We start from the raw sequence: 21,633 nt of genomic DNA, 5'->3' as shown, positions 1-21,633 counted from the left end.
TAACACGTGGACTATTAAATACAGTACTGGCAAGGTTCTCTCGAATTCGAAGATTCTTTTAATTACACTACAATGTTAATTCCCTGGAACAGTTTTTCACTTTTGGAATGAATCCTGCTGATTCGGAATAATATTTGCAATTTCAGAAAACCACTGCCGAGTGCACCCCACATAAAGTGTACGCCATCATTTCAAAGTGGAATCAGAAAATTAATTTAACTTCTATTCCAGGGCTGGTTAAAGCGTTACTTGGTACAACAGCGACTTCTACTCACGGGTATTTTACAGTTGTTGATATACAGAAGCTCTCCTGCATACTTTTCGGGTATGCTAATCCAGAAGTAATTCCTAGACTCGCGTACAGAGGAAGGAGAAGTTGTGAGGGCGGGTCATGATTGGTACCTAGATACCTTAGGAGAGAGCCGCTAGCAAAGTTCGGAGTTTGTAACACGATCCGAGTCAAAGATTAAACCTGCCAGGATTTTTCCAAAGAGTGCACACACCGCATTAGGTTGAAGGATTCATTGTGGATGCATACATTATTGTTTGTTCTTGTATTTCGTAAATTGTATCATCATTTTCACCGACCGCATGTATTAGCCTCTGTCTCATAAGCATGTATTAACAAGAGTGTATGCCTCCTACAGCAAAATGATGATTATGCCACGACTCACAAAGGATGCATATCGCGTGCACGTCTGGACCGCAGTGGACGAAGACTCGACCAATATAATTTGGCCCCTGTATGGTAAGATAGTGACCGGTGCACTGGAAGTTCTGTTGGCCAAAGACTACTCTCTTGGAGATGTCATCATCTTCGACTTGGCCAACGTGAATGCCGGACACATCGTGCGTGCAGATATCAACCTCATCCGCAATCTTGAACTCTGCTACAAGGTAATTGAGCAAAACTGTTTCATTCTTGTCCAATTGATTAAAATTATAACATGTATGGCCATGAAAACTATTTATCAGGGTGGGAATCAAACATGGGTATAAAGTGGCCTGATTTTTTTCGAGATAGTTCTGGCGCTCAACATAAAAGTGACAGGAAGCAATCCTTGCCACAGACATCAGTTGCTGTATTGAGGTGGCGTGCTTGGAGTCTGATCACAAGGCAATATATTACTAAATAAAAAAGAATGTGGGCAACATGATTAACAGCAAATTACAATCATAAACAGTATTATGAAAAACATAGTTGCAACTCGTCATATAGGGTATATATTGACTTACAGATAGGCACGACAAAAATACTGTCAGAAAGTGAGATTTCGGCCAACATATACACACTCACACAAATGCAACTTTCGCACACATCACCACGGTCTCTGGCAGCTGAAGCCACACTGCGAGCAACAGCCCATGATGAGAGTGGCAGCTGGATGTCGGGGGTAAGGAGAAGGCTGGGGCAAGGAGGTGGAGGCATAATAGTGGAGGGGGGGGGGCGGTAAAGTGCTGCTTGTTTGAGCATACAGGGACGAGATAGAGAGAGGGTAGGGAAGCTAGGTGCAGTTTAGTGGTTAGATGAAGGGTGTGTGTGAGAGGGGGGGGGGGTTAGCGGAAAAGTAGAGAGGTACAAAGGCAGTGCGTTGTTGGAATAGAGGACTGTGTAGTACTGGAATGGGAACAGGAAAGGAGCTAGATGGATAGCAACAATGACCAACGAAGACTGATGCCAGGAGGGATACGGGAACATAGGATATAATGCATGGAGAGTTGATGTCTGAGCAATTCAGGAAATCTGGTGTTGGGGGGAATGATCCAGATCACACAGGCTGTGAAGCAGTCATTGAAATGAAGATCGTCGCGTTGGGCAGCGTGCTCAGCAATGGGGTCGTCAAGCTGCTTCTTGGGCACAGTTCTTCAGAGCCGATTCATGTGGACAGGCAGTTCGTTGGTTATCATGCTCACGTAGAATGCAGCACCGTAGCTGCAGCCTAGCTTCCAGATCACATGACTGGTTTCAAAGATACCCCTGCCTTTGGTGGGATAAATGATGCTTGTGACCAGACTGGATTAGGTGGTTGGGGAGGATGTGTGAGACAAGTCTTGCACATAGGTCCGTTACAGGTATATGAGCCATGTGGCAAGAGATTGGAAGCAGGAGTTGTGTAGGGATGGATCAGGGTATTGTGTAGCTTCAGTAGGCGGCGGAATACCACTATGGTTAATATGCACACAATTATTCACCTGCAGTTTGACGAGAGAGTATGGAGATGACTTCAAATTTCTGAAATCTAGACTGTATCTAACTCCGTGAACAATGACTAGCCAGTATAATTGTAGTTCAATCCCGATTAGTGCTGGTGGCAGCACCCCCAATTACTGCAAAATTTTTGCGACACTTGGGGATGACTGCGGCGACTTGTGGTGGCTTGCTAATAACTGGAATTGCTGGCAACCGGAACGATAACTGCCCGAGTGAAGTCGTACGGCCACTTATAACTGCGGATAAGAGAACCATTTGTCTGACATCATTCGAAAGCAGGATGAAGGACCTGCTTTCACCGCATTGTGTAGAGGCATACACAGCTTTTGATAGATGAGTCGGATTATTTTAATGCCTTGTGGTGGAAACATAATGTGTTTCCTGTTATCTGCACCATCTCTGTGACGAGCGATACCATGTGATGCCATGCTGGTGACCGTCTGCCGTGTGACGCCCTCTGTGTACATCGCAGTGTACTGCATTTAACCGAGTGCGCAGAGGGCCCAGTTCGACTCCCTATTTGGATAGTACTGGGCTTCACTGCCCAACGACAAAGGCTAGTTCCAAATTGCTGCATTAGTTTCCTAGGTTCACTTTCACAAAAATAGGGTAAAAATATTACGCGTTTACGTGTTTGCTACGTGCTATCTATTTATTTTGTAATAGAAACTAATTTAATTGTTCCTTAATAAATCTCACTATATTCACTACATTCCCCAAAAATGATAAAGTAAAAATCGCGCAGGTGATTGTGATAAAGGTAACAGAACTACACTCCTGGAAATTGAAATAAGAACACCGTGAATTCATTGTCCCAGGAAGGGGAAACTTTATTGACACATTCCTGGGGTCAGATACATCACATGATCACACTGCCAGAACCACAGGCACATAGACACAGGCAACAGAGCATGCACAATGTCGGCACTAGTACAGTGTATATCCACCTTTCGCAGCAATGCAGGCTGCTATTCTCCCATGGAGACGATCGTAGAGATGCTGAATGTAGTCCTGTGGAACGGCTTGCCATGCCATTTCCACCTGGCGCCTCAGTTGGACCAGCGTTCGTGCTGGACGTGCAGACCGCGTGAGACGACGCTTCATCCAGTCCCAAACATGCTCAATGGGGGACACATACGGAGATCTTGCTGGCCAGGGTAGTTGACTTACACCTTCTAGAGCACGTTGGGTGGCACGGGATATATGCGGACGTGCATTGTCCTGTTGGAACAGCAAGTTCCCTTGCCGGTCTAGGAATGGTAGAACGATGGGTTCGATGACGGTTTGGATGTACCGTGCACTATTCAGTGTCCCCTCGACGATCACCAGTGGTGTATGGCCATTGTAGGAGATCGCTCCCCACACCATGATGCCGGGTGTTGGCCCTGTGTGCCTCGGTCGTATGCAGTCCTGATTGTGGCGCACCTGCACGGCGCCAAACACGCATACGACCATCATTGGCACCAAGGTAGAAGCGACTCTCATCGCTGAAGACGACACGTCTCCATTCGTCCCTCCATTCACGCCTGTCGCGACACCACTGGAGGCGGGCTGCATGATGTTGGGGCGTGAGCGGAAGACGGGCTAACGGTGTGCGGGACCGTAGCCCAGCTTCATGGAGACGGTTGCGAATGGTCCTCGCCGATACCCCAGGAGCAACAGTGTCCCTAATTTGCTGGGAAGTGGCGGTGCGGTCCCCTACGGCACTGCGTAGGATCCTACGGTCTTGGCGTGCATCCGTGCGTCGCTGCGGTCCGGTCCCAGGTCGACGGGCACGTGCACCTTCCGCCGACGACTGGCGACAACATCGATGTACTGTGGAGACCTCATGCCCCACGTGTTGAGCAATTCGGCGGTACGTCCACCCGGCCTCCCGCATGCCCACTATACGCCCTCGCTCAAAGTCCGTCAACTGCACATACGGTTCACGTCCACGCTGTCGCGGCATGCTACCAGTGTTAAAGACTGCGATGGAGCTCCGTATGCCACGGCAAACTGGCTGACACTGACGGCGGCGGTGCACAAATGCTGCGCAGCTAGCGCCATTCAACGGCCAACACCGCGGTTCCTGGTGTGTCCGGTGTGCCGTGCGTGTGATCATTGCTTGTACAGCCCTCTCGCAGTGTCCGGAGCAAGTATGGTGGGTCTGACACACCGGTGTCAATGTGTTCTTTTTTCCATTTCCAGGAGTGTATTTTGGCATAAGGAAGTAATGGGCAGAGCCGTATATGACGGTTTTATTGATAAAATACTTGCACCTTAGAGCAACAGTTTAAGCTGATAGAAGCTATTCAGTGTGACGTCCATTCTGCAATTCACTGGCGACATACGAAACACTGTGCGGGACTCGAAACCGGATTTCCTGCTTATCGCGAGCAGTTACCTTAATCAGATATTATTAATCAAGGTACGAAAACGCAGTAGCTTCGTTTAAGATCTGAGGACATGATCAAAAGAACAAACAACAAAAATTAATATAGAATGGCTCCCTGGTGGAACGAAACAAAACAGCGACCACACGCCAGCAGGAGGTAGTAGATTCACATTGATCCACAAGCCCCAGCAGGGGTGACACGGGCATTTCTTCTCGAAAAACGTTGCATAGACGTATCACATGTCTCAAATAGGTCAAGTTCCGGGACAAACATCAAACAAATACTTAAATAAAGCCGGCCGTAGTGGACGAGCGGTTCTAGGTGCTTCAGTCTGGAACCGTGCGATCGCTACGTTGCAGGTTCGAATAATGCCTTGGGCATGGATGTGTGTGATGTCCTTAGGTTAGTTAGGTTTAAGTAGTTCTAAATTCTAGGGGTCTGGTTACCTCAGCTGTTACGTCCCATAGTGCTCAGAGCCATTGTTTGAACTTACATAAATATTCCCCTTCTCCTACCCAGCACACTGCATCTATGGGGAGGATCTAGGAAAAGTCTTCCCAAAAAATCGGCATAATATTGACGATACCTCGAACGGTGAATTGAAAAGGTATGACGATCTTCTAAAAACGATCAAAAAATCAAGGACGCTCGTGCTGCCAACTTGAGCAGATACAATTCAGTGCATTTCTGTCCGTGCTTGGGAGAAATGTCTTGTCCTGGAACAGAATCGGCAGTGGCATAACCGGGTGTGGAGAAACATGAAGAAGAGAAGCAAGTATTTTCTTTATCAACAACCACACCTCTGCAGAAGGTCCACACATCCGTTAATGTCCGTCCATGTCCAGAGTTTGACACTGAGGGAAAAGCAGAAAATATATCATATTAATGGCATGTAACTGGAGCCGCATCATGTGTCTCTCATTGACAACCAGTTACCAGTTCACACGAGCCTCCATGGCGAGGAGGACACGATGCAGGGCTCGACATTCCTCAGACCGTGTGATTTCAGAATGACAGTTCTACATGAAGGCAATAAACGTCACTTGTCATAGGAGTCCTGGTACAAGATGAAATGGCCTGCTTCACCGCAGGACGGGACAGATAGAATAAATTGTGGAAAGGGACCAAAATAAGAGGCTGTCAGTTACACTAGACCATACAACTTTATTATTTGATCAAACATTACAAGACTCCAAAAAATTTTTGAAACACGCAGGTTTAATCTTTAATACTTCATTACCGGCTGAAAGCCACTTAACTTTCAAAACGGCTGAAGGCCAATAACTTAAAATGCATGCATGATCAGAAATTTAAAAGGCAAGCCTAACCTTATAACCGTTCTTTAGTTAGGCTGAAGCAAACAAGTTACAATGAAATTGACTGGAGGCCGAAGACTTAAAACTCCAAAGAATTATTATTTTTTAAATAACAAAGCCCTTACGTGAAACAGTTCTTTAATTTAGGTTGAAGAGCTTAAGAAAAACAACTGAAACTCAAACCGGCTGAAGTCCGAAGGCTTAGAAATTCAATAGGTTGAAGTAAACAAGTTAAATTCAAATCGGCTGACGGCCGAAGACTTAAAAATTAAAAAAAATATATATAAAGCCAAAGAGCTTACATGAAACAGTACTTTAAACTAGGCTGAAGTCCTTAAGAGTAAAATAACTCTAATTTAAAACACAAAACCGGCTAGAAGCCGTACAAGTACCAACAACAAGAACAAATTTTAAAAAAATAGGGCAGTACACACAAGGCCGCCCAAATTTTCCAGGGTCCTTCTGTAATTCAAACACTAACGCTCGTTTAGGTAAGACAGGCAGTCGGGCAAAGCATTCACGATCCGACGACAACCCAACCGACCGACAGTCAGCGGACCCACCGACAAAATAACTTCCACTTCACCCGAGCAGGGCACAACAGGGAGTTCAACGGAACAACGTAGAAGATATTGGCGCCCACAACTAATCATACATGGAACTCGCAAACTACACACCGTACTGGACAGCAACAACACTATGAGGAAACTACACAGCCTAAAATATACGTCAACGGCCAGGGCAGGTAACCGGAACGTTAACGGCCACAAGGCCGAAGATGGTGCCCTTCAATTCAAATAACCAAATACAATGAAACTCCAACGGAGTGTGGCTAGAATTTGCCAACTGGAAAACCACGTTGTCGCTCGCTGAAATATCCCAACAGCCGACAACGAACTCCAAACGACTTGCTGGTAGGTTGAATAAAAACTCAACTTTTTTGTCGAGGATCGGTGACTCACGGACCTCGCAGCAATGGGAACAGCGCCACACACTCCGACACCGCGTAGAGACCGCCGGTGGGCTCCAACCAAACTACGCCTCACCGAGAATTCCTCACTGCTCCACGCCAACCAACCGACTGCTCAGCGCAAGTACACCGACAACATTTAAAATAACTTGTCACTCAAAATCACACAAACCATACACAGTTTCGCGCACACTTGCACGAAGAACCAGACAATGCTAACGGCAGTGACTGTACAATAACACGTACGAATCACGAGTCGGCACACACAGCCAACCCATAAGCGACCGCCGGCCAAATACTTGTCATCCGGTAAAACGAGCGACCGGAGACCAACCAAAGTCGTCGGCACTAAAATCATGTGTGTCGGCAACCGTCGGGCGAGGCATGGTGGTCTGGACCTCACAGTTGCCGCGCCCCGACTGAACTCGTGCCGCGTCCCAATTCCAACACTGCCAGATCCGAACCAAGTGCTGGCACGTTCCAACTGACTGGACGACACACGACGACCGGGAAGTAATAGCAGTCTAGCAAAGGTAATACAGCATGGCTTATATCGATAAGCGCTGCTGCTGCCGCTCACGGGCAGGCAAAGCAACAACTCAGTGACACAAGTATTTGAAACTAACATAAAGGGTTTGCAGTATGGCAAAAACGGGATGTTAAATAAGAGATGTCTTGTGAGGCGTGCGTGGCTCGTATTCGTGCCAAGTCTTCAGGGACATAACAATATTTCATGAAAAAGTTCTTGAAGTGCTAGAGTGCAGGAGAAATAGGCGCTATTGCAGTGGGCAACACTCGGGAAAGAGGAACAAGGTTTTGACTCGGAATTCCCGGCAAACAATTCTGATGGCGTGTTCACAACTTAACCATCGTGCTGACATAAAGGTCAGCCGCTCTAATAAGACCAGGGCCTCCTTTCAGAGGGGAAAAGTAAGTGTGTTATAACGAACTTTGAATGTAAGATCCACGCTCACGAAATAGCCGGACGATGCTTGCTACGTGTTCGTCATTCCCTTCGGCGCTGGTAAGCTGTAGGCCAAATGATGCATCCTAGAAGAGAGATGCACCACGTCCAAAACTCTCACCAGATTATTTTTGTGTGTTCATTCCTAAGGTTATCGGCCACTAGGCTTACACACTACTTAAACTAACTTAACCTAACTTATGCTAAGGACAGCACACACACCCATGCCCGAGGGAGGACTCGAACCTCCGCGGGAGGGGCAACGCAATCCGTGACATGGCACCTGAAACCGCACAGGCACTCAGCATGGCTTTTTTGTTTTTTGTCATCAGTCTACTGACTGGTTTGATGCGGCCCGCCACGAATTCCTTTCCTGTGCTAACCTCTTCATCTCAGAGTAGCACTTGCAACCTACGTCCTCAATTATTTGCTTGATGTATTCCCATTTCTGTCTTCCTCTACAGTTTTTGTCCTCTACAGCTCCCTCTAGTACCATGAAGTCATTCCCTCATATCTTAGCAGATGTCCTATCATCCTGTCCCTTCTCCTTATCAGTGTTTTTCACATATTCCTTACCTCTCCGATTCTGCGTAGAACCTCCTCATTCCTTACCTTATCAGTTCACTTAATTTTCAAAATTCGTCTGTAGCACCACATCTCAAATTCTTCGATTCTCTTCTGTTCCGGTTTTCCCACAGTCCATGTTTCACTACCATACACTACTGTACTCCAGACGTACACCCTCAGAAATTTCTTCCTCAAATTAAGGCCGGTATTTGATATTAGTAGACTTCTCTTGGCCAGAAATGCCTTTTTGCCATAGCGAGTCTGATTTTCATGTCCTCCTTGCTCCGTCCGTCATTGGTTATTTCACTGCCTAGGTAGCAGAATTCCTTAACTTCATTGACTTCGTGACCATCAATCCTGATGTTAAGTTTCTCGGTGTTCTCATTTCTACTACTTCTCATTACCTTCGTCTTTCTCCGATTTACTCTCAAACCATACTGTGTACTGATTAGACTGTTCATTCCGTTCAGCAGATCATTTAATTCTTCTTCACTTTCACTCAGGATAGCAATGTCATCAGCGAATCGTATCATTGATATCCTTTCACCTTGTATTTTAATTCCACTCCTGAACCTTTCTTTTATTTCCAGCTACGGTCGCAGGTTCGAACCCTGCCTCGGGCATGGGTGTGTGTGATGTCCTTAGGTTAGTTAGGTTTAAGTAGTTCGAAGTTCCATGAACCATGGACCTTGCCGTTGGTGGGGAGGCTTGCGTACCTCAGCGATACAGATGGCCGTACCGTAGGTACAACCACAACGGAGGGGTATCTGTTGAGAGGCCAGACAAACGTGTGGTTCCTGAAGAGGGCCAGCAGCCTTTTCAGTAGTCGCAACAGCAACAGTCTGGATGATTGACTGATCTGGCCTTGTAACAATAACCAAAACGGCATTGCTGTGCTGGTACTGCGAACGGCTGAAAGCAAGGGGAAACTACGGCCGTAATTTTTCCCGAGGGCATGCAGCTTTACTGTATGATTAAATGATGATGGCGTCCTCTTGGGTAAAATATTCCGGAGGTAAAATAGTCCCCCATTCGGATCTCCGGGCGGGGACTGCTCAAGAGAATGTTGTTGTCAGAAGAAAGAAAACTGGCGTCCTACGGATCGGAGCGTGGAATGTCAGATCACTTAATCGGGCAGGTAGGTTAGAATATTTAAAAAGGGGAATGGATAGGTTAAAGTTAGATATAGTGGGAATTAGTGATGCTCGGTGGCAGCAGGAACAAGACTTCTGGTCAGGTGACTACAGGTTTATAAACACAAAGTCAAATAGGGGTAATGCAGGAGTATGTTTAATAATGAATAGGAAAATAGGAATGCTGGTAAGCTACTACAAACAGCATAGTGAACGCATTATTGTGGCCAAGATAGACACGAAGCCCACGCCTACTACAGTAGTACAAGTTTATATGACAATTAGCTCTGCAGATGACGAAGAAATTGAAGAAATGTATGATGATATAAAAGAAATTATTCAGATAGTGAAGGGAGACGAACATTTAATAGTCATGAGTGACTGGAATTCGAGTGTAGGAAAAGGGGGAGAAGGAAACGTAGTAGGTGAATATGGATTGGGCTAAGAAATGAAAGAGGAAGCCGCCTGGTAGAATTTTGCACAGAGCAAAACTTAATTATAACTAACACTTGGTTTAAGTATCATGATAGAAGGTTGTATACATGGAAGAACCCTGGAGATACTAAAAGGTATCAGATAGATTATATAATGGTAAGACAGAGATTTAGGAACCAGGTTTTAAATTGTAAGACATTTCCAGGGGCAGATGTTGACTCTGACCACAATCTATTGGTAATGACCTGTAGATTAAAACTGAAGAAACTGCAAAAAGGTGGGAATTTAAGGAGATGGGACCTGGATAAACTGAAAGAATCAGAGGTTGTACAGAGTTTTAAGGAGAGCATAAGGGAACAATTGACAGGAATGGGGGAAAGAAATACAGTAGAAGAAGAATGGGTAGCCTTGAGGGATGAAGTAGTGAAGGCAGCAGAGGATCAAGTAGGTAAAAAGACCAGGGCTCTTAGAAATCCTTGGGTAACAGAAGAAATATTGAATTTAATTGATGAAAGGAGAAAATATAAAAATGCAGTTGAAGAAGCAGGCAAAAAGGAATACTAACGTCTCAAAAATGAGATCGACAGGAAGTGCAAAATGGCTAAGCAGGGATGGCTAGAGGACAAATGTAAGGATGTAGAGGCTTATCTCACTATGGGTAAGATAGATAGTGCCTACAGGAAAATTAAAGAGACCTTTGGAGAAAAGAGAACCACTTGTATGAACATCAAGAGCTCAGATGGAAACCCAGTTCTAAGCAAAGAAGGGAAAGCAGAAAGGTGGAAGGAGTATATAGAGGGTGTATACAAGGGCGATGTACTTGAGGACAGTATTATGGAAATGGAAGAGGATGTAGATGAAGATGAAATGGGATATACGATACTGCTTGAAGAGTTTGACAGAGCACTGAAAGACCTGAGTCGAAACAAGGCCCCCGGAGTAGACAACATTCCATTGGAAGTACTGACGGCCTTGGGAGAGCCAGTCCTGACAAAACTCTACCATCTGGTGAGCAAGATGTATGAAACAGGCGAAATACCCTCAGACTTCAAGAAGAATATAATAATTCCAATCCCAAAGAAAGCAGGTGTCGACAGATGTGCAAATTACCGAACAATCAGTTTAATAAGCCACAGCTGCAAAATACTAACACGAATTCTTTACAGATGAATGGAAAAACTAGTAGAAGCCGACCCCGGGGAAGTTCAGTTTGGATTCCGTAGAAATACTGGAACACGTGAGGCAATACTGACCTTGCGACTTATCTTAGAAGAAAGATTAAGGAAAGGCAAACCTACATTTCTATCATTTGTAGACTTAGAGAAAGTTTTCGACAATGTTGATGGGAAAACTCTCTTTCTGAAGGTGGCAGGGGTAAAAAACAGGGAGCAAACGGCTATTTACAATTTGTACAGAAACTAGATGGCAGTTATAAGAGTCGAGGGACATGAAAGGGAAGCAGTGGTTGGGAAGGGAGTGAGACAGGGTTGTAGCCTGTCCCTGATGTTATTCAATCTGTATATTGAGCAAGCAGTAAAGGAAAGAAAAGAAAAATTCGGACTAGGTATTAAAATCCTTAGAGAAGAAATAAATACATTGAGGTTCGCCGATGACATTGTAATTCTGTCAGAGACAGCAAAGGACTTGGATGAGCAGTTGAACGGAATGGACAGTGTCTTGAAAGGAGGATATAAGATGAACATCAACAAAAGCAAAACGAGGATAATGGAATGTAGTCAAATTAAGTCGGGTGATGCTGAGGGAATTAGATTAAGAAAAGAGACACTTAAACCAGTAAAATAGTTTTTCTGTTTGGGGAGGAAAATAACTTATGATGGTCGAAGTAGAGAGGATATAAAATGTAGACCGGGAATGGCAAGGAAAGCGTTTCTGAAGAAGAGAAATTTGTTAACATCGAGTATAGATTTAAGTGTCAGGAAGTCGTTTCTGAAAGTATTTGTATGGAGTCTAGCCCTGTATGGAAGTGAAATATAGACGATAAATAGTTTGGACAAGAAGAGAATAGAAGCTTTCGAAATGTGGTGTTACAGAAGAATGATGAAGATCGGGTGGGTAGATGACATAACTAATGAGGAATTATTGCAATGAATTTGGGAGAAGAGGAGTTTGTGGCACAACGTGACTAGCAGAAGGGGCCGGTTGGTAGAACATGTTCTGAGGCATCAAGGGATCACAAATTTAGCATTGGAGGGCAGCGTGGAGGGTAAAAATCGTAGAGGGAGACCAAGAGATGAATACACTAAGCAGATTCAGAAGGATGTAGGTTGCAGTAAGTACTGGGAGATGAAGAAGCTTGCACAGGATAGAGCAGCATGGAAAGCTGCATCAAACCAGTCTCAGGACTGAAGACAACAATACAATACAATAAAATACAAGTTGCCTGGTTCTCGTTTTACCTTTAATGAATGTGATATTACTACTCTTCGTCTATATTTCCACATCGATTTGTTGCTACCTTCGTTTCATGCAGTATAGTGCATACAGTTTGTCGTTGAAAGCTGTCATGAAATCTGAAGAAGTCTCCATCATGGTATTTGGATTTTCGTTAGTAGTTTACTTATTAAAACATTAAAGGAATGAGAAATGTCAATTTTTGTTCCACTTATGTTAACGTTTAATCCCAGTTTAGTTGTTTACAATTGAAGAAAATTCTTTCATATCATATTACATTTAAGTGTTCAGACTTCAAAAGGACTTAGTGCTCATCTAATTAATTAATTTTATATGTATAGACTGCTTACCGCCGGAGGTTGAAAGGAGTTCACTTAGTGAATGCATCGAAGATTCTACATTCAGCCATGAAAATAGTGAAGCTGGCGCTATCTGAAAAGTTGCAAAAGAGGGTAAGTTACGCATATCATTCACTGTTTTTTTTCCTTCTTATCTATCAAATGAAATCTGCTTGTATGTAAACCCATACGCACAATACGTTTTACAATTCGGACAATGTACAGCCTCTCGCTATTTTAGCCTCCTCACTCATATGCCGCACGGCACGGTACAAACTCCACGTAAGCAGCATAAGTAGCTACGCATTATGGCAGCGTAAAAGTGGCTTCGTATAGTCGCCTTTCACGATTTACTTGTGTTAACGTATACTTTCCAAATAGTGTCAGATAAGAGTACCGATTTGGCACACGTTTTTGGACTGTAAAATGTTTTTCTTATCGAACAACATTTCTAATGTAAACGTCGCCATAAAAGAACTTTGACATCGTGTTAGAGCCGTTCGGCCCTCTGGACGTCTTCACCTGACCAGCTAGGACACTGTCTTATTTGTATGTGCTGTCTTAATTTGTATGTGCTGTGACAGAGTGGTTACACGACAATAACATCCCTGCAATGGACTGGCCTGCACAAAGTCCTGACCGGAAACCTATAGAGCCCCTTTGGGAGGTTTTGGAACGCCGACTTCGTTCCAGGCCTTACCTACCGATATGGATACCTGTCCTCAGCGCAGCACTCCAGATGAATGGTCTGTCATTCCCCAAGAAACCTTCCAGCTCCTGATTGAACGTATGACTGCGAAAGTGGAAGCTGTCATCAAGGTTAAGGGTGGGCCAATACCATGCTGAATTCCAGCATTACCGATGAAGGGGGCCACGAACTTGTAAGTCATTTTCAGCCATGCGTCCGGATACTTTTGATCATATTTGCCAGGTGGGCTGCCACCTCGATAGCTTCTGATATTGGCCGTTCACCTCTACATGGCTGGCTTTCGGTTTTACGGAACCCTTCTCCGTCATATCTTATTACATTTGTGACACAGACAATTTTTTTTTTTTCTGCGGATAATCTATTCCATGGTAGTGACTGTCAAAAAAATGGTTGAAATGGCTCTGAGCACTATGGGACTTAACTTCTGAGGTCATCAGTCCCCTATAACTTACAACTACTTAAACCTAACTATCTTAAGAACATCACACATATCCATGCCCGAGGCTGGATTCGAACCTGCGACCGTAGCGGTCGCGCGGCTCCAGACTGTAACGCCTAGAACCGCTCGGGTGACTGTCAACGGTTGTTCTTGTAATAATGTGTTATTATGTTTTTATATCACGACTTGACTCCATTTTGCACCTGAAGATGCAGCCGTGACTGCTGTGGTACTGGTAGTGCCTAAGAATAAAAGAATTTGACAACTGAAGCAGTTTTATTTTTTAATATGATTTGTTGTGGCTGTGATTACCCGAACTATTTTTTTTGTATGTAAAGGAGTGTGATCGGTTGTCGAATGCTGTGACATTCTAGGATGGTGGTAGTTGCAGTAGTGAAAAGCATACAACACACTTCAGGGAAAGTAAGAGCATTGGACCAAAAATTAGTCTCTGCATTAGCACTCTGATCCCTTCGTAGCACTGTAAATGCCGTAGAACAGATACGTAGCGGTCGTCGGAACCTCCGATGCCGTCGTATGACATGGCAGTTGAGTGCTATGTTTGCCAGCGGTTGTATCAAATCGGCAGCGTGACAGACTGACGGAATCGAGCTTGGACGTCCACGTGACCACACTAGGAGTAAATTTTGGTCTAGCAACCCAGGCAGGCCTGTGTGTCCACAAATAATATTGTTCGATCGCCGCAACGTGAAACAACGCAAGAGCAGTAGCTGTAAAAAGATTCTAACCTGTCAGTTGAATTTGTAAATCGAAGGGGACTGCTGTCAGCTGCAATCATCTTCAGTTTACATATACACTCCTGGAAATTGAAATAAGAACACCGTGAATTCATTGTCCCAGGAAGGGGAAACTTTATTGACACATTCCTGGGGTCAGATACATCACATGATCACACTGCCAGAACCACAGGCACATAGACACAGGCAACAGAGCATGCACAATGTCGGCACTAGTACAGTGTATATCCACCTTTCGCAGCAATGCAGGCTGCTATTCTCCCATGGAGACGATCGTAGAGATGCTGGATGTAGTCCTGTGGAACGGCTTGCCATGCCATTTCCACCTGGCGCCTCAGTTGGACCAGCGTTCGTGCTGGACGTGCAGACCGCGTGAGACGACACTTCATCCAGTCCCAAACATGCTCAATGGGGGACACATCCGGAGATCTTGCTGGCCAGGGTAGTTGACTTACACCTTATAGAGCACGTTGGGTGGCACGGGATACATGCGGACGTGCATTGTCCTGTTGGAACAGCAAGTTCCCTTGCCGGTCTAGGAATGGTAGAACGATGGGTTCGATGACGGTTTGGATGTACCGTACACTATTCAGTGTCCCCTCGACGATCACCAATGGTGTACGGCCAGTGTAGGAGATCGCTCCCCACACCATGATGCCGGGTGTTGGCCCTGTGTGCCTCGGTCGTATGCAGTCCTGATTGTGGCGCTCACCTGCACGGCGCCAAACACGCATACGACCATCATTGGCACCAAGGTAGAAGCGACTCTCATCGCTGAAGACGACACGTCTCCATTCGTCCCTCCATTCACGCCTGTCGCGACACCACTGGAGGCGGGCTGCATGATGTTGGGGCGTGAGCGGAAGACGGGCTAACGGTGTGCGGGACCGTAGCCCAGCTTCATGGAGACGGTTGCGAATGGTCCTCGCCGATACCCCAGGAGCAACAGTGTCCCTAATTTGCTGGGAAGTGGCGGTGCGGTCCCCTACGGCACTGCGTAGGATCCTACGGTCTTGGCGTGCATCCGTGCGTCGCTGCGGTCCGGTCCCAGGTCGACGGGCACGTGCACCTTCCGCCGACGACTGGCGACAACATCGATGTACTGTGGAGACCTCACGCCCCACGTGTTGAGCAATTCGGCGGTACGTCCACCCGGCCTCCCGCATGCCCACTATACGCCCTCGCTCAAAGTCCGTCAACTGCACATACGGTTCACGTCCACGCTGTCGCGGCATGCTACCAGTGTTAAAGACTGCGATGGAGCTCCGTATGCCACGGCAAACTGGCTGACACTGACGGCGGCGGTGCACAAATGCTGCGCAGCTAGCGCCATTCGACGGCCAACACCGCGGTTCCTGGTGTGTCCGGTGTGCCGTGCGTGTGATCATTGCTTGTACAGCCCTCTCGCAGTGTCTGGAGCACGTATGGTGGGTCTGACACACCGGTGTCAATATGTTCTTTTTTCCATTTCCAGGAGTGTAATTTGGGACTTCGCCATAAGATGGGTAGTATGACACTTCCCGAAACGTCGCGAGATATCAACGTTACCACCCGGCTGGAGACCCGAGAAAGCTTCATCTACACATAATTTTTCACAACTGTGCGAAGGTCCCCCACACAGCACACAGTTCAAATCTGCCAAAAAGTTTCATACCAGCACACACTCCGCTACAGAGTGGTAATTTCATTTGGGACAGTAGTTCTCAAGACGCTTATGTTATAATATAATGACCTGATGTTTTTCTCTTCTCAGTTGATGCACTCGTAGATCGTACCTTCAGCCCACTGTGTGTGGAGGTTGTATTTCAGGGTGGAAGGTGTTTTGTGATGTTTTCAGGGTGTTGTCAGTGCTTGGGCCCACTCATTCAGTTTATAGTGAATATGGTCAGGATGGCCACTTGAACATTCTCCTTAACCAAGAAGGGACCTTTATTCCGTGTCATTGTAATTATTGCTCTTTACATCCCCATGTTCCTGTTCGCAGAGTGCAGTAGGTTGTAGGTTTGACGAACATTCAAGCACCGTATCGCTCACTGACTGTGGAACTGTATCATCCGACCTCATTCACATAAAATTTCCGGATTATTTGGAAGAGCTCATGAAATGAAGCAAACATCATACCCACAATTTGGCTGCTCAGCGGGATGTGATCATCAATGACCAGCTGCAGCTGGGATAGCATACGTGAAGAAATTTGTGGACTCTGTTACTTATCGAACTGCAACCATGACAGAGGCCACTGGCTGTGATGGAATGTGTTAGTGTGATGTTTCCTGGGATGACTAATTCTTTGTCCGGATTCTTAGCATACTGCGTTTTCGATAACAGATGGACTTGAATAAAACTTCGCATTCGTGACTGCTAATAACGTCTTGTCACGTAACAAAGTAGCGAATAGGAAAATACTGTTTTTCTAACGAATAATCGGACGTGTTAACTGCTCTCGACGTATAACATCAAGTTCTCCAGATGTTTAGAGGTTAATGTCAGGCGCTTTTCTGCTGTGTTCGGACTGTTTCTTGTCATACCGCCTGTCTGTTGCAGGTGTTCGCGCACCTTCCAGGATCGACGACTCTGTTCGACTACGTGCAGCCTGACTGCGTACCAGACGAGCTGGGAGGCACTGCCGGACCTGTTGATAACTTTTCCTGTAAGCAACTTCTCTAAAAGTTCACCGAACAAATTCATCAGCGTCTGCCTGGCACCTATATTTAAAAACCATCCCGCTGCTTGCCCGAATTATTTCAGTTGGACTGAAGTCGTTTCAGGGTGCGAAAGAATTTACGTACAGTTTTCTGATTCCTTATGCAACAAAATCTTTGCCACCACTGCTTTCATGTATTTAGGAAAAAGTATTACTTTGCAATACACAAAGCAATGTACTTAGATGTACAGAAGGCATCACCTTTATTTTCTCGCATTGTATAAACATGTTTCTACGGTTGTTCATCTCATGGAACGTCTACATCAGGGCAGCCAAGAATTCACCTCGCAAGCCATGCTTTGGCTCGCAAGCCATTGAGGTCAGCGTGGACCCACACTTCCCACACATCCACGACACCATGTCTGAGTGTGACGAAGGGTGAGAGGGGTAAACAACGAACGTTCCGTATTTAGACAACAATGCAGTCGCACTGCATATGGCTTGGGCTCAAATCATATACTTCTCAACAACAAAGATAAAAAAGGAAACAGATATCCAGTATTATTTAATTACTTTAGACGCAATGAAGATGTGATACAATATTTTTCTTATACAAACTGCAGGCATACAAACAAATGAGGACAATTTTACTGATTTTCGCATTCAGGTTTCCACGTAATCGTTAACTATTTAGTATCGTAATCGAATAAATGTGTTTCACACACATATGCTGATCGAAATACACACATCAAAAACAGTTTTGCATCTGCCCGGTTCCCAGAACTCCTGAAGTTGACTGTGTATATTGTATCACAGATACAGTCCCTTTCACTGTTCAGAGGTGCAACTGAACCCGCCTAAAGATACGAACACCCTTGCATGAGCAGCGCCTATTAGACTATTAGACGCCGGGTGTCCGAAGGCCGATCAGCTCTTGTCATTCCATCAGGACGGACATACACGGCTTGTCTTATCTTTTGTTCAACCACATACCTAGACAGTCAGCACCTCGGTTCGATAGCGTCCCCACGTTACTTAGAGCCAGAATTGGCTCTCAACAAGGGAAGTGTCCAGGCGTCTTGGGGTGAACCAATGAGATGTTGTTTGGACATTGAGGAGATTCAGAGATACAGGAACTGACGATGACGTGCCTCGCTCAGGCCGCCCAAGGGCTGCTACTGCAGTGGATGACCGCTACCTACAGATTATAGCTCGGAGGAACATCCACAGCAACGTCACCATGTTAAATAATGCTTTTCGTGAAGCCACAGGACGCCGTGTTACGACTCAAACTATGCGCAATAGGCTACGTGATGCGCTAATTCACTCCCGACGTCCATGGAGAGGTCCATCTTTGCAACCACGACACCATGCAGCGCGGTACCGATGGGCCGAACAACATGCATAATGGACCGCTCAGAATTGGCATCACGTTCTCTTTACCGACGAGTGTCGCATATGCCTTCAATCAGACAATTGTCGAAGACGTATTTGGAGGCAACCCGGTCAGGCTGAACGCCTTAGACACACTGTCCAGCGAGTGCAGCAGTGTGAAGGTTCCCTGCTATTTTGCGGTGGCATTATGTGGGGCCGACGTATGGCGCTGGTGGTCATGGAAGGCGCCGTAACGACTGTACGATACGTGAATGCCAGCCTCCGACCGATAGCGCAACCATATCGGCAGAATATTGGCGAGGCATTCAATTCGTCTTCATGGACGACAATTCGCGCCCCCATCGTGAACCTCTTGTAATGACTTCCTCCAGGATAACGACATCGCTCGACTACAGTGTCCATCATGTTCTCCAGACATGAGACTTATTGAACATGCCTCAGATAGATTGAAAAGGGCTGTTAGTATGGACGGCGTGACCCACCAACCACTCTGAGGGATCTACCCTGAATCGCCGTTGAAGAGTGGGACAATGTGAATCAACAGTGCCTTGATGAACTTATGGATAGCATGCGATGACTAATACAGGCATGCATCAATGCAAGAGGAAGCGCCACTGGGTATTAGAGGTACCGGTGTGGTCCTGGACCACCACCTATGAAGGTCTCGCTGTATGATGGTACAACAAGCAATGTGTGGTTTTCATGAGCAATAAAAAGGGCGGAAATGATGTTTATGTTGATCTCTATTTCAGTTTTCTGTACAGGTTCCATAACTCTCGGAACCGAGATGACGAAAATCATTTCTTGATTTGTGTATTATAGCACTTTTGCAAACTTATTGTGGAAACGTGGAACCTTGCCTAAGGAAAAGAATGTAGGCACCCTGGGCAGTTTTAACGTAAGCCGATTTGTCTTTAAATCGGGAATCGGTTTGGAGATTAATGATCTACATCAGCAGATGCACAGGGGCACTGTCGACTGAAATGTCAAACGGTCTCGAAAACAGATGTAAGGTTAGCAGTGTCCTCAAAACGTTTAGGAAACTGTACTGGTAATTATTACAAGGCCATAATAAATTCTTCAATCCTCAAGTTAGTAAACTTAGGGAAGAGGTCTTTGTTACTCACAATTTGTCCGTTGATCACCGCGATTTTCCTTTTAAATGCATCCCCTTGAAATGAGGCTTAAAGCCGTAGCCGTGCATTTAAAAAAAAAAAAACAACAATATGACTCACCCTCACATAGTGAATTAATAACCACACCCTACACAGAGATACCAAAGTTAAATACTGACACTCTCAAGTGTATTTCATCACTGAATTAAAAGCCAAATATTTTCTTAAAATAATATTACGGGCGCTGCACATCTTAGAAATAGTTGTTTAACTGTCTGTAAAACATATTAATGATAACTGCAACCGCCCTGACTCTATTAGGGATCAGTCAATCCAGAATGAATACAATTCAAGGAGTAACCGGTGGGATGTCCATTTTTCCTTCCCTTTGTTTCACAACGGCGGGCATGCACGAAGTGCTTCTCCAATGCGATCATATCACTAGCGGCTCGGGCACAAAAGGTTTTTCTTTAAATTATTAATAAAATGAAATTCTCCCACTTGTCTCCATAATCCCATCACTCACAACTCTTTCATATTCATCATTCTACTTTTAATTAGAACGTAGTATTTTTTAATTTGAAATTAATATTTTAATGTATAATATAAAAGCTTACGTAGCTAGACCATTATAATGGTGTTAGATCTGTGGGAACACTTCCAAAGCGGTGTAACACATATCTGTTGCACTTGAGTTCACAATTTACCCGAAGACTGCAAAATGCAAAATGAATTAACTATTGAAGTGCAATTACTATGACTCAGTATTAGAGAGCCTTTTCTTCTGAAATTGTATTCTTCAGTATTTGTCGTTCTTCCGATATCACAGAGAAGGTCTAGAAGAAGAATTATTGAGCCACTTTACTGGCAACAGAGACTTAATAACTGAATGAGAACTGACAAGCACTGCTTCTAACAGGTGTAAAGGTGATCTTCATGGAAATTCTCGTGAAAATGTAGCCCTTATGCCACGTTTAAGCACTACGAGGTTGTAAATCAGTGTGTTCTGAAATGTTAGGGCAGACACTTCTAAGAAATAGATTACGATGCTAGTTAGACTTACAAAATTCATTTCGAACTGATATCCAGAGCATAAACTGCTTTTCACAGTTTACGCAGCATTAGTAACAGTTACGGAAGAAAATTAATACTTGTCTCCTCAAGAAAATACAAACAGTGCTACATAACGACTTTGATAATAACGATGTCTCAAATTACTCAATACGTACATACAGTAAAGCTACTGAATACCAGAGCGCTTGTGTAAATTTGAAAGCTAAATTGTTCTTTGTGTTTCAGACAAACTTTTGGAGGTGGTCAACCGTGAGTGGCTTCTGGAAAAGGACAAGTACATGTCAGACGAGAGCAAACGCCCCGCCGAAAACCACAACGGCGACATCTACGGCATCGCAGGCTCATTTAAAAAATTGTCCGTGGACTGAAACACAACTCTTCTTTTCAAGATAGAGAGACGACATTTTTATACACGTGTACATATTGTATAGGATTACCTGTAGCCAATAATCTGAAATAAACCGTTCTCTACTATGTCACTTAATACTAGTTTCATTTTATTATTTTTTAATTTACTCTTTTTTTACATAGTGTTTGTATCATGACAACGGTTTATCACTAAGTTAATCATCTTCTTCGAGACTACCACGAACTTTTCTACAGGTGTTCAGCACAACTGACTTTCTAGAGTTGCCAACAGTTCGAAGGATACAGTTATAGCTTCTGTAGACCTTCACATTGTGTTTTGGCGTAGTGCTAACGTTCGATAGTACCTCAAGGACTGTGTGCATAGACTTGTGTATACATATGCTTGGATCATTATTACTTTTTTTCATG

General features: G+C 44.9%; 1 protein-coding gene across 3 annotated transcripts in view; it reads left to right on the top strand.

Moving 5' to 3' along the window:
- LOC126187954 (clavesin-1-like) overlaps positions 1-21,340 on the top strand; it is a 45,745-nt gene extending 24,405 nt beyond the window's left edge. The window contains exons 4-7 of one of the 3 annotated variants that reach the window (XM_049929330.1): positions 648-897; positions 12,726-12,836; positions 17,173-17,278; positions 21,082-21,340. In XM_049929330.1, coding sequence (XP_049785287.1) covers positions 648-897; positions 12,726-12,836; positions 17,173-17,278; positions 21,082-21,224 — 610 coding nt within the window. In that variant the 3' untranslated portion in view covers positions 21,225-21,340. The remainder of the gene's footprint in view (positions 1-647; positions 898-12,725; positions 12,837-17,172; positions 17,279-21,081) is intronic. The other 2 variants (XM_049929333.1, XM_049929332.1) reach the window with 2 other exon arrangements.
- Positions 21,341-21,633: the final 293 nt, after the last annotated feature.

The sequence above is a fragment of the Schistocerca cancellata genome, chromosome 5 (genome assembly GCF_023864275.1).
Source record: "Schistocerca cancellata isolate TAMUIC-IGC-003103 chromosome 5, iqSchCanc2.1, whole genome shotgun sequence".
Lineage (NCBI taxonomy): Eukaryota > Metazoa > Arthropoda > Insecta > Orthoptera > Acrididae > Schistocerca > Schistocerca cancellata.
Note: the sequence above shows the minus strand (reverse complement) of the source record. Positions and strands in the feature narration are given on the sequence as shown.